Source organism: Gracilinanus agilis, chromosome 1, assembly GCF_016433145.1.
Source record: "Gracilinanus agilis isolate LMUSP501 chromosome 1, AgileGrace, whole genome shotgun sequence".
In the NCBI taxonomy this organism is placed as follows: domain Eukaryota; kingdom Metazoa; phylum Chordata; class Mammalia; order Didelphimorphia; family Didelphidae; genus Gracilinanus; species Gracilinanus agilis.
This window is the reverse complement of record NC_058130.1, coordinates 252,344,311-252,356,925: the sequence shown is the minus strand read 5'-3', so window position 1 is coordinate 252,356,925 and position 12,615 is coordinate 252,344,311. Positions and strand designations below refer to the sequence as shown.

The 12,615-nt window shown below is 35.4% G+C and overlaps 1 protein-coding gene across 1 annotated transcript in view; it reads left to right on the top strand.

Annotated features, from left to right (window-relative positions):
- The window catches only part of LOC123234900, a 45,031-nt gene extending 33,878 nt beyond the window's left edge, over positions 1 to 11,153 (top strand). Inside the window, exons 3-5 of the mRNA XM_044660911.1 lie at positions 1,344 to 1,443; positions 2,830 to 2,960; positions 9,309 to 11,153. Coding sequence (XP_044516846.1) covers positions 1,344 to 1,443; positions 2,830 to 2,960; positions 9,309 to 9,572 — 495 coding nt within the window. The 3' untranslated portion in view covers positions 9,573 to 11,153. The remainder of the gene's footprint in view (positions 1 to 1,343; positions 1,444 to 2,829; positions 2,961 to 9,308) is intronic.
- The last annotated feature ends 1,462 nt before the right edge of the window (positions 11,154 to 12,615 follow it).

The window sequence follows — 12,615 nt, the reverse complement described above, 5'->3', positions numbered from 1 at the left end:
CCCATCTCACCTTGTCTACTTCATATTGAAATCTGATCACTGCACGTAGAACATAGATGAAAGCAGTCAACACAACACAAGATTTGAACCCAGCTTTGAACCCAGCTCCTGACTCTAAAGTCAGTGCTTGTCACACTATACCACACACTCCTAAAATACTGCTCTCACGAAGCTTAAATGAGCAACATAAAAAAAGGGAACTGAAGAGGGGAGGAGAGGGAGAAGAATCTTCTGTGGAGGACAAAACTTGTAGAGTTAGGTGTGTGGGAGAACAAAAAGAAACTACAGCTCTTCACAGACTGTCTCCAAGACTTATACATACTGTTAATCTTTATTCCATAGCATTGTATCATTTTTGGCTCTTGTTGGTGAAAGGGAAAAGTGAATGGATGCAGTCATTTTTTTGTTAAAATGGGACAAGAGGATGGGAATTCAGTTCCAATTTTCAAAAACTTAACTTAAAAATATATATGTACATATGTATGTATATTTCTCTGGCAACATACATGAGCATTACCAAAAAAATGGTGAGAAAATCAAGAAAGGGTCAACTAGGTAGCATAGTGGATAGAGCACCAGGTCTGGAGTTGGGAAGTCCTGGGTTCAAATCTGGCCTCAGACACTTCTTAGCTGTGCAAGTCATTTAGCCCTCATTCTCTAGCCCTTGCTGCTTTTCTGCCTTAGCATTGATACTAAGACAGAGGGTAAGGGTTTTAGGGGGGGAAAGAAAAGAAAAGAAAAAGTCATGAGAGTTAGTAGTGGAGGTTGGAGAAAAGTCTCCAAGTTCCCAGGTCATGGTTGATCTGGAAGTTTTCTTTAAAATGAAGGTTCTGAGAGGAACCAATCAATCATAGAAAGAGCTGCTGGGGTAGGATGCTTCCAGTTTCAGAAGGCCAGAGGCAAGGCAGATTTCTAGGGTGGTGAGACTTCTGTGGCACAGCAAAGAAAGTCTAGAGAGGAGCCTGGAGTGGAACTAAGAAGGTTTAGAGGAGAGAAGAGGAGAGGAAGTGAGTTGAGTATGGATGGCTTTTTCAAGGAGTTTAACTGACAGGGTGAGGAGGAAGAGACAGTAGGTGATAGCTAGCAGAGATGGTAGGATCTAGGAAATCTTTTTCAAGGATGGAGCTATGTGTTTGTAGGTGGCAAGGACGGAATCAGTACATAGAGTGAGATTGAAAATTAGGCAACAGATAATGAGGGGCAGTCTTTTGGAGAAGATGAGTGGGGATGAGATCAAGATGCCAGAAAAGAATGCCAACTTCTGATGTATACTCTAACCCCCTTGGGTGCTTGCTAAGAAAACATTAATCTTTGATATTGATTTTCTCTTTTTGAAAACACAGACTGGATTTTTACCAAATATCTTTAAGGTGTTAGCCCATCGACCAGGGGAATTCAGAGCATTTTTTGCTTACTACAATGCCATTATCAACAAAGAAACAGGTAAAGTAAAAGACATGTATCCTATTTTGTGTTTTAAAATATATTTTTAATTATTTTGTTAAATATTTCTAAAACATGTTAAAATTTTTTAACATTCATTTTTTAAAAATTTTAAGGTCTAAAATCTCTCTGTCCTTCCTGCCCCTTTTCATCTTTTGAAGAAGAAAAGCAATATGATATTGATTATACAGATTAAGTCATGCAAAACATATTTCATGGATCCCAATTTTAAAAAGGATATACTGGATGGCTACAGTTTGCAATTTGGTTAAAAGGAACCATGTGTGGGGGCAGCTAGGTGGCTTAGTGAATTGAGAATCATTCCCAGAAATGGGAGATCCTAGGTTCAAATGTGACCTCAGATACTTCCTAACTATGTGACCCCTATTGCCTCAACCCTTACCACCCTTCTGCCTTGGAACCAGTACAATGTGATTCTAAGACAGAAAGTATGGGTTAAAAAAAAAAAGGAACTAAGTATAAGTTGTATTTTCTAGTTCATTACAAGTGTAGTCTAAAGCTACTAAGCTGAGGTTAGGGCATTGTTCTCATAGCTTTATGATTTCCAGAGGAAGTTCGAGTCAGATCTTGTTCTTCACTCATTTCACTTTCTTCTTGGTCTTGAAGCTTCAATATCTCCCTCTTTATTGACTCCTTCCTGTGCCTTAAAACATAAAAATGTCTTCCTCATCTTGGAAAAAAAATCTTTGCTTAAAAAAAAAAAATGAACCATTCTCTCTTTCTATTATCCTGTGTCTTCACCATCAAATTTCTTTGATAGTTGTTCTATTCCTCCTCCCTCCTCTGCAGTTCTCTCCTTTATCTTTTATGCTTTTATTCCTTCCCTCTATCCTTTCCTATAAGAATTGCTTTCTTGAAGCTTCCAGCTGACATATTCAGGAAGGAGGGAGGGCATTCCAGAGGACATGGGGCTTTGCAGGATAGGTGGAAATCTGAACAGGTGGAAAGGAGTGAAGCCAACATTTTAGATACCAGGAAATGATAATAGAAAGTGAGGAAAAATGACATTCCTGCTAAAGTAGTGGTGAGGAGGTAACATAAGCTGCCTAGCATAATTTATAGAATTACTTAGATTAGAAATAGCTGCCCCAAAGGAGGGAAAAAGGTTTTTGATTTATTTGACTTGAAGATTCCTATAGGTTGTTTTTATTGATGAAATTCAGTGCTGCAAAACTGCTTGGTTTCCCACATGTCTTTGGCTTCATGGTCAATTCACTGTAAAATGAGGACACATAACCTCAGTGGTGACAGTCTCATTTTAAAACTTCATTCTTTTTTAAATGGCTTTAAGTGTTGTGCATTTATTTCTGTTTTCCAGGGATTTATATACAAATATTTTCTTGTGTGTGTGTGTTTTTTAAATAGGTCACCTCAGCAAGGCTGATAAAGAACTCATCATCGTTGCTACAAGTGTTAGTAATAGGTGTCCCTACTGTGTTATTGCTCATAGTGCTCTGCACAGAATATATTCCAAAAATGCTGTTCTGGCTGATCAGGTTAGTATTTAAACGGGGGGGAGGGGGGGAGACTTTTCTTTTGAAGTCTGTTTTATGAATGAGTGCTATTTGACCTCAAAACCTTGTTTAAAGGAATTACTAATGGGAGAAAAGGTAGAATAGTTGCTGTTTATAAACTTGTAAATAGTTTTTGATTCTTTTGGTAAAGTTTTGTGCTTTAATTTTTGTTGTATGGCTACATTTTAACTTATTTTTGCCATTGGTAGTTCATGCTATATAGCTATACAATGCTCTATTAAGCTTGGCATTTCTATTAACTATTAGTTTTCCAAAGCAATTAATTGATGGTAACCATGTGACTGACAAACATTTAACCGTCTTGGGTCTCGGTTTCTTTATCTGTAAAATAAGTGTTGGACTAGAATAGATGATCATATGCTTTGATGTGAATATTTCAATTGTGCACGTAGTTTGAGCTAGTCTTGGTTAGCCAATTTTTTGTTAGCTTAATACTATCCCTAAATTTATATTTATGCAATCTTTGATAAATCAAGTTTACATTCACATGGCCCACTGTTGGTTCTTCTGTCTTCTAGGTTAGTGTTTTTTGAATGTTTTCAAACCTTGGCCAGAGTCTTAACTAGGACAGGGTGAATTACATTTTTTTTCATAAGAGGAGTTGATTCCTTCTCGGGATTAACACATGCTGCCATGTGAATAGTTGTCCCTCCCACTGCTGGGCTGCCCCTTTTACTGTTTTTTTTTTTTTTCTTTTTTTTTGAGGGGGCAATAATCTTCTTTCCACAAGTGTTTTTTAGGTCTTTGTCATACTTGTGAACTTTCTAGGATGGACTAATGTGCATAAACTTGAAATTAAACCAGTTTTGTATGGAAGTTAAAAAATAAAAGAAATCTGTTGTATTTCCCAATGTCATTCATTTTGGAAAGTACAATATCCTGGTTTCTCAAAAAAGTGTAACTTAAAAAAATTTAAATAACTTGAGAAAATTATAATCATTTGAAATGTTCATTAAGTAAATATAAATGTCTTAAATTTTTTAGTGTCTTATAATTTTTAAAAAGTGAAATCTCCCTTCATGATGAATAATTGCATAATCATTTTGAAGAGGCCAACTGGAATAGGTGAAACTAGTACATTCATAGGTAAAAGACACCACTTAAGTATCAGAAATATAGAAATATCAAGTAAAAAGCCCAAGGTCAGAAAATGCTACTTATTCTATTTATAATTGGAATTCATAAAGTACTCATATTAACAATGAAGAAAGACTGTTGAATTGGCTTTTTACACATGACACATGATTAAGCTGTCAACAGAATGAAACCTAGCAAGTTGAAAGAACTTGTAAAAGGGCAGAATACAGTGAAAAGATGGACATTTTTCCCAATAAAATGAGATGCTTTTAATAAACAAAAACAATTTTTAAAAATGTCTTTGACATCAAAAGGACTAGTTGCATCTTACAGAATTGCTATCTATAAAAAGCCTAATTTGATGCCACCTACATCTTTGATGTGTTTGAAATGAGGCTCGGAATAACTTGGGACAAATTAATTGGGAAACTATTTTTCATTGATGAAGTAACAAGTATAGTTAAAGATTTTGATTTATGTATATACAATCCTTGGTTGAAATTGATGTTAAGGAAAATCTGTTACTTAGCAAATCTATTGATGTCCATACATGCAGCAAAATAAAATTTCAACATAAATGAACAGATTTTTAACAAAAATGATATAATGCGGGAAAGGCACATTGGATTTTATACTGTTAAAGTTACAATTTGTCTCCCAACTAGCAATGTGGTGACATGTACAATTTGGATACATTGCATGCTTCTCAATCATCTGTATTGAGAAATATACATGAGGAGCTACAGGTTTTTTTTAGTCTGAAGAGTAATCAGCTTTATGGAAAATGGTCCATTAAGAGAAAGGTACTGTATACAATTATATGACAACATGGGGCAGAACACAGAGTAGTTCTACATTATTGTGAAACCATAGGGACACATTACATTTTATAGGTACATAGGAAATTTGAACAACTGTTTAAGGCAAACATTTATTGAATACTTAATAATAAAGGAGATTATTTTTGTTTTTAAAAATATACTAAAGAATCTAAAAATTTTTAAACTTAACAACTAAACCACAGTGTCAAACACTCTAGGCACATTTTAGGAATGTTGTAGAACCAGATTAAAATGTTGGGAAATATTTAATGAAATCAATAAAAGTACAATAGAGCATAAATAACATTATGATGTTTTCTAAGTTAACATGTGGCCAGCAAGGATTGTTATCTATGATTTAGTGGCCCTTGTTTCTATTTGAGTTTTATACCATTGAACTAAAATACTTTAAAAAATGAGAGACAACATGTTAAAAAATGGGCAAACTATATCTTGCAGACTGAAACATAATAAATCTTTGGATTTATGAAAAAAGAACAATAGATTGTTAAAAAATCATATTTTTGCTGTTTCTCAAATTAAAAACCAACTCCCCTATAAATGAAATAGATGTAAAAACCAGTTTATTAAAGACTTGACCAGCCAACAGAAGCAATTCTCTTTATTTTAAAGACCTAGATACTTTTAAGGCAGCTAGGTTGGTGCAGTGGATAAAGCACTGGACTTGGAATCAGGAAGACTCATCTTCTGGAGTTCAAATTTGGCCTTAAATATGCACTAGCTGTGTGACCCTGGGCAAGTCACTTAACCCTGTTTGCTTTAGTTCCTCATTTGTAAAATGACCTGGAGAAGGAAATGGCAAACTACTCTAATATCTTTGCCAAAAAAACCCAAAAAACTCAAATAGGGTCAAGAAGACTTGGACAAGACTGAAACAACTGAACAACAAAAGACACTTTTAATAATATTTTTACATAAAGAACCTGATTGCCATGGATAAATATATTTTGTTTTGTCATATCTAAACAAAAAATTTAGTAGACTCGTCGTTTAAGAGTGCATTGGAAAAATATTTGAATTTTTTGACAATAGGTGGAAAAAATGTTATGTGGTTAATGAACAAAATGATTCAGAATTTTCTTACTTTTCATAACAGTTTTCTGTAAAACAGGATTATTTCTTTTTATTATAGCTATTGTAAAGGCAATATATTGTTAATGTATCTATATTGTAATCCTCTAAAGAATTTGTGGCAATATTATGAATGACACCACGATTTGAGAAATTTTGTATCAAAAACATCTCAAGCCCACTTATCACTTTAATAAAATCTTTCATGGTTATTTTGTTATAATATGAAAATTATAGGATTAGGGATTGGAACTTTGATTCCATTGACATTGGGAGCTTGTAGATGGGTAAACATTCTCTATCAATGCAAGTTTCTCTGCAACTTTTAGAAAGTTGTCTAAAAAAACAAAAAGAGGTTAAGAAACTTGTCTAGGGTCCCTGTATGTGCCAATATGTATAGGATGTGAGACCTGAACCTGGGTCTTCCTGGCTCTGAGGCTAACTTACTATTTATTCTGCCTTTCATGAAAATGAGAAAAGATTTTATCCGTGTATGTTACATTATTTTTATTATATATTCATAATTCATTATAAAATTATGCATTTTGAATTATTTTTTAAAAATAAGCTAAAAATTATTTGCTTAGATTATTTGAAGTGTGTGAGAGAGATTGAGCCAAAATGACAAGAAAAAAGGGAGGGACTTACCTGAGCCCTCCCAAATTCTCCTCCAAACAACTTTAAAATAACATCTCAAATTGAATTTTGGAGCAGCAAAATCAACTAAAGGGCTAGAAGTGAAACAGTTTTCCATCCCAAGACAACTTAGGAGGTCGCCCAGAAAGTTCTGCCTCACTGGGGTGAGAGTGAAAGTGCAGTCAGGTGCAGGCCTCATCCTGACAAGCCAGCAGCAGTTCTTGGGCAGTGATGCAGTCAGCAGCAGCTGATGCTAGAATTCTCAGCTCACAGATGGTAATGGGATCAGACAACTGGTCTGATGGAAATGACAGAGTTCATTCTGCTGGCACTGGTACAGGATTCCCTAGTGTTGCCCACACTTGGTTCTGGGCTGCTGTTCCAGGGCAAGAAGAGCACTAGAACACTAGAAAGTTTAGCCACCAGGGAACAGGGACGACCATGGCCACACACAGTTCCAGAGAGGAGAAGAGTGCTCGTGATCATGTACAGAGCAGAGCACAGGCCTGGAGAACAGTGCCCACACCTCTCACCTCCCCCCTCCCTTCCCCTAAATAGTTCTGAAAACAGCAGCATGGAAAACTTGAAGCTTGAGACAGTGTCCCCTCCAACCCAGACACAGAGCACAACTTTAAAATAAATCTAAAAGTCAAGAAATAGGCTAGAAAAATGAGCAAACAAAAAAGGAACCTGATAATAGGTTACTGTGGTGACGAGAAAGATCAAAACCCAAGCTCAGAAGGAGACAACAAAGTCAAAACAACTATATCCAAAGCCTCAAAGAAAAATGTGAATTGTTCGCAGGCCCATAAGGAATTCCTAGAAGAGCTAAAAAAGGATTTCAAAAATCAAATATAAGAGGTAGAGGAAAAATAGGAAAAAAATTAGAGTAATGCAAGAACATTTTGAAAAAGAGTTAATGGGGCAGCTAGGTGCTCAGTGGATAGAATGCGAGGCCTGGAGAAAGGAAGTCCTAGGTTCAAATCTGACCTCAAGACTTCCTAGTTGTGTGACCCTGGGCAAATTACTTAATAATCCTGATTCCCTATTCCATATTGCTTTTCTGCCTTGGAAGAGATACTTAGTATAGATTCTGAGACTGAAGGTAAGTGTTTAAAAAAAAGGGGAAAAGTCAATATCTTGGTAAAGGAAGCAGAAAAAATACTGAGGAAAAGAACATAGAAAATAGAACAAGCCAATGGTAAAAGAGGCACAAGAACGCCTTTAAAAGTAGAACTGGTCAGGGCAGCAGGGTGCCTCAGTGGAATGATAGCCAGACATAGATGGGAGGTCCTAGGTTCGAATCTAGCCTCTAGCTTCCTAGCTGTGTGATCCTGGGCAAGTCACTTAACCCCCACTGCCTAGCCTTTACCACTCTTCTGCCTTGGAACCAATACACAGAATTAATTCTAAGACAAAAGGTAAGGGTTTAAAAAAAAAAAGTACAACTGGCCAAATAGAAAAGGAAGTACAAAAGATCACTGAAGAAAATAATTCCTTTAAAATTAGAATTGAGCAAGTGGAAGCTATTCATTCCATGAGACATCAAGATACAATAAACCAAAATAAAACAAATTAAAAAATAGAAGAAAATGTAAAATTTTTTATTGGGAAAAACAACTGACTTCGAAAATAGATGGAGAAGAGATAATTTAAGGAATATTGGACCACCTGAAAGCCATGATTAAAAAAAGCCTAAATAACATATTTTAAGGAATTTTCAAAGAAAACTTCCCTGATAGCCTAGAACTACAAGTTAAAAAAGATGTGGAAAGAATCCACTTATCACCTCTTAAAAGAGGTCTCCAATGAAAACTCCTGGGAATATTATTGCCAAATTCTAGAGCTCTCAAGTCAAGGAGAAAATATTACAAACAGCAAGAAATAATTCATATATCATGGAGCCACAGTCAAGATAACAAGATTTAGCAGCTTTTACATTAAAGAACTGGAGTGGTTGGAATATCATATTCCAGAGGGCAAATGAGCTGGGATTGGATCCAGGAATCATTTACCTAGCAAAACTGAATATAATCCTTCAGGGGGGAAAATGGATGTTTAATGAAGTAGAGGACTTTCAGGAATTCCTGATGAAAAGGCGAGAGCTGAATAAAAAATTTTACTTTCAAATATGAAACTCAAGAGAAGCATAAAAAAAGTAAATAAGAAAGTGAACTCATAGGAGATTTAGTAATGTTAAACTGTTTACATTCCTCCATGGAAAGATGATACTTATAACTCCAAAGAATTTTATTATTATTAAGACTGTTAGATGGACTATGCATAGAAGACAGGAGTGAGTCTACTATGATGGGATGATATCTAAAAAATAAAATGAAGATGTGAGAAAGAGGGATGCACTGGCTTTTTGATATAATCCAGTCCTCTCCTCTCCTCTCCTCTTTCTTCTCAAACTCTTAATCTTCTGTCTTAGAATCAATACTGTGTATTGGTTCCAAGGCAGAAGAGTGGTAAAGGGCTAGGCAATAGGTGTTAAATGACTTGCCTAGGGTCACACAGCTAGGAACTATCTGAGGTCAGATTTGAACCCAGGACCTCCTATCGCTAGACTCTCAATCTACTGAGCCACCTAGTTGCCCTCTATTTCATTCTTAATGTCAAATTCATAATGGGCTTATAATTATGGCAGTACCTCAATTGTTTTTCTTTTGTTTTTCTACAGGTCAGCATTAATTGGAAAAAGGCTGAGTTATCACCTCGAGAGTTAGCTATGCTAGAATTTGCCCTTGCTGTTAGTCGGGCTGATGACATAACAGAAGAACATTTTAAAAAGCTGGAGTTGCATGGTTTTGACCGAGAAGATGCCTGGGATATAGCTTCCATTTCTGCTTTCTTTTGTATGTCTAACCGTATTGCTCATTTTATTGATCTGATGCCCAACAAAGAATTTTATTCATTGGGTAGAGCAAATGATCACAGTCTGTAAAAGCATGTACACCACAATGGCAACATAAAATGTGTGTATTTATTTTATTTGTGCAAATTTTGGTCTGTCTGTTAATAAGTTTTTTTTCCCTTAGTCCCTTAATATTTAGTTTACATAACAAATGGGAAATAAACTCATTTACTATTCTACCTTTAGTACCACTTTTGCTGAAGTTGGTGGAATTTAGCACTTATGTAAGTATTGATAATTCAGAAGACTTTTACCTATAGAGGGGATTATCCTCAGTTTTTTTTATTATGAAAAAAATTACCTTCATTTCCAACTATTTCTCCCATTTAACCCCTTCGCTTATTAACATTCCCTTATTAAAAAAGATAAATAATTGTCCAGCAACCAATATATTGGGTCTAACAGTATATGCAACATTTCTCATCTATAGTCTTCAGCCTCTTCTATGAAGGGAGATAGGTACATTTTCTCAACTCCTTTCTGGGGCTAAGCTTAGATTGGCATTGGTGTCATTATGCATATTATTTTGCTGGTTCTGCTACCTTCATTCAGAAATCTTCTAGGTTTCCCTGAATTCTTTTTTTTTTTTGGTGGTATAGTAATAATATTCTACTATGTTTATGTACTACAATATATTGAGCCATTTCCTAATTATTGTGTTGGCACACTATTACTTTTAGGTGTTCTTAAAGGAGAATTTGGAGGAAAGGGAAACAGAAATATGACTCAGGGACATTCTAAGAATTGATAATCAACTCTATCAAATTAGCCATTTTAACTAAAGCCCTTAGGGTTTAAGACTGTAGTTTTCCTAAAGCTATTTTTGCTGTTGATAAAAAAAATGTATAAACATGATATGAAATGAATTCTTTTCTGAGGTAGATTTAGGGACTCAAATGAAAGGCATGTCAATATGAGCAGACCTATTTTATTTCAGCACTTTCCTCATCCCCCTTTTTTAGCTTTAGTTGAATACCTGATAGAGAGGTAAAGAGTGCCTTCTTTCTCAGTTGACCAGTCTCCAATGACTTTTACTAATGGACTGTGAAATCATAATCATTTAAACAGAATTTTGGTCCATAAATAACTATTTTCCTTTAGGTTTAAATAAAGGTTGTCTAAGTAGTGTAGGAGCTCATAACATATCACAGGCCAATGGGTACCCTATTAGTGAAGTAAGAGCAAAAGAAATGCAAAACTTGAAGCAATTTTTTGTATAGAAACGATTCAGATTTTCTTTCTGAAGGGAATTGGTTCTTTTTACTTCTACTGTTTCTTACATTTTGTATGGTTCTCTTTGACTTTAATGGGTTTTTATATATAGATTTTATGTGGTTATAAAAATTATATACAGTCTACTTGGTATTTTCTCTATTCATATGTTTTTCCTCAATATTTTTCAAATTAATTAGTCAGTAAATAAATCATAATCTGCTTTGAGAGCTGAGATATATTAAAGCTTGATTTGATTTAACTGTGAAACAGGATTAACTTGAGTCTGTGAACAAAATATCAAATATGAGGGAATTGTTATGACTGTACCTCAAATACTATACCTCATGAAATATAATGTTTTGGAGTTAATTTCACAAATAAACTTAATTAAATTGGTGAATGTGTAATGTTAAAATTTCTGTAGACAACTTAGAGATCACTGGTTGAGGGTAACTTGTAATCAATGTATATATCCTGGCTTACTGGAGAATGGGCAAAACCAGGAATTTTTGGCCCTTGAGAAAATATTTCAGAAAGGTTCCGTTTTCCTTTAAAAAAATTATTATTGCCTTTTCATTACAGTAATTTCTTTTTAAATTCCACTCCCCTTCTCCATGAAGCTTTACTTATATAAGGAAAAGAATCAAATTCCACTCCAATTAATTAGTCACAGAAGGTCTAGATATTTTGATTGACCAAATCAGTCAAAAGTAAGTTACAGGGGGTAGCTGGGTAGCTCAGTGGATTGAGAACCAGGCCTAGAGAAGGGAGGTCCTGGGTTCAAATCTGGCCTCAGACACTTCTCAGCTGTGTGACCCTGGGCAAGTCACTTGACCCCCATTGCCCACCCTTACCACTCTTCCACCTAGGAGCCAATACACATAAGTCAAAGGTTTAAAAAAAAAAAAAAGTAAGTTACAGGCCACTTAAGTCTTTAACCAATTAAAAAGAATTTTAATGCTTTGAGTCATTAGATAATAGGAGATAAGGCCATATAGGATCCATCTTTGTTCCAGTTTGAAAATAATTTGGTTTGGGGGCAGCTGGGTAGCTCAATGAATTGAGATCTAGGCCTAGAGATGAGTGGTCCTAGGTTCTAATCTGGCCTCAGACACTTCCTAGCTGTGTATCCTTGGGCAAGTCACATAACCCCCCATTGCCTAGTCCTTACTGCTCTTCTGCTTTGGAACCAATACACAGTTTGATTCTAAGACAGAAGATAAGGGTTTAAATAAAAATAAAAATAAAAAATAATTTGGTCTTCCATACTCTGTGGGGCTATGTATAAAAATAATAAGCTAGTCTGGAGGCAGTCGTTTGAAATGTTGAGTCTACTGGGTAGGACTCCTGAGAATGAATTGCACTTGGGGGAGCCCATTGACCAGGTGACAGTCATGTGACCTTCAAAAGCTTGAAAGATGCAAGGTTTATTAGGAGCAATGTCCTTGGAGCAGCATGATTGATGGCAGTATCTGCATTGGGAGATTCTTCGAGAGGCACACTGAAGACCACACTTAAGCACAGTGATGAACAGAAACTTTGGTGGTCATGATCCCTAAGGGGAGAGAGAGATACAGGCCATCTACAAAGGGATCAACCCTTAGAGTACAGAAGATCCATACCTAAAAGGAACTTTTATATATCTTCGAATAAAAAAAAAGGACTTGAAGTAACCAGGATCATGAGTTATCCCTCTTTGTTACTCAGAATTAGAGTTGGGGAGAATAGTTTCTCTTTTTACTTCTGGGCCATACAGATATTATCATGCAAAAGCACTTCCATGTTGCTCATTGTTGTAAGAGCACACTCCTACAAAACCAAAACCCCAAAATAAAAGCATAAATATACTCATTTAAAA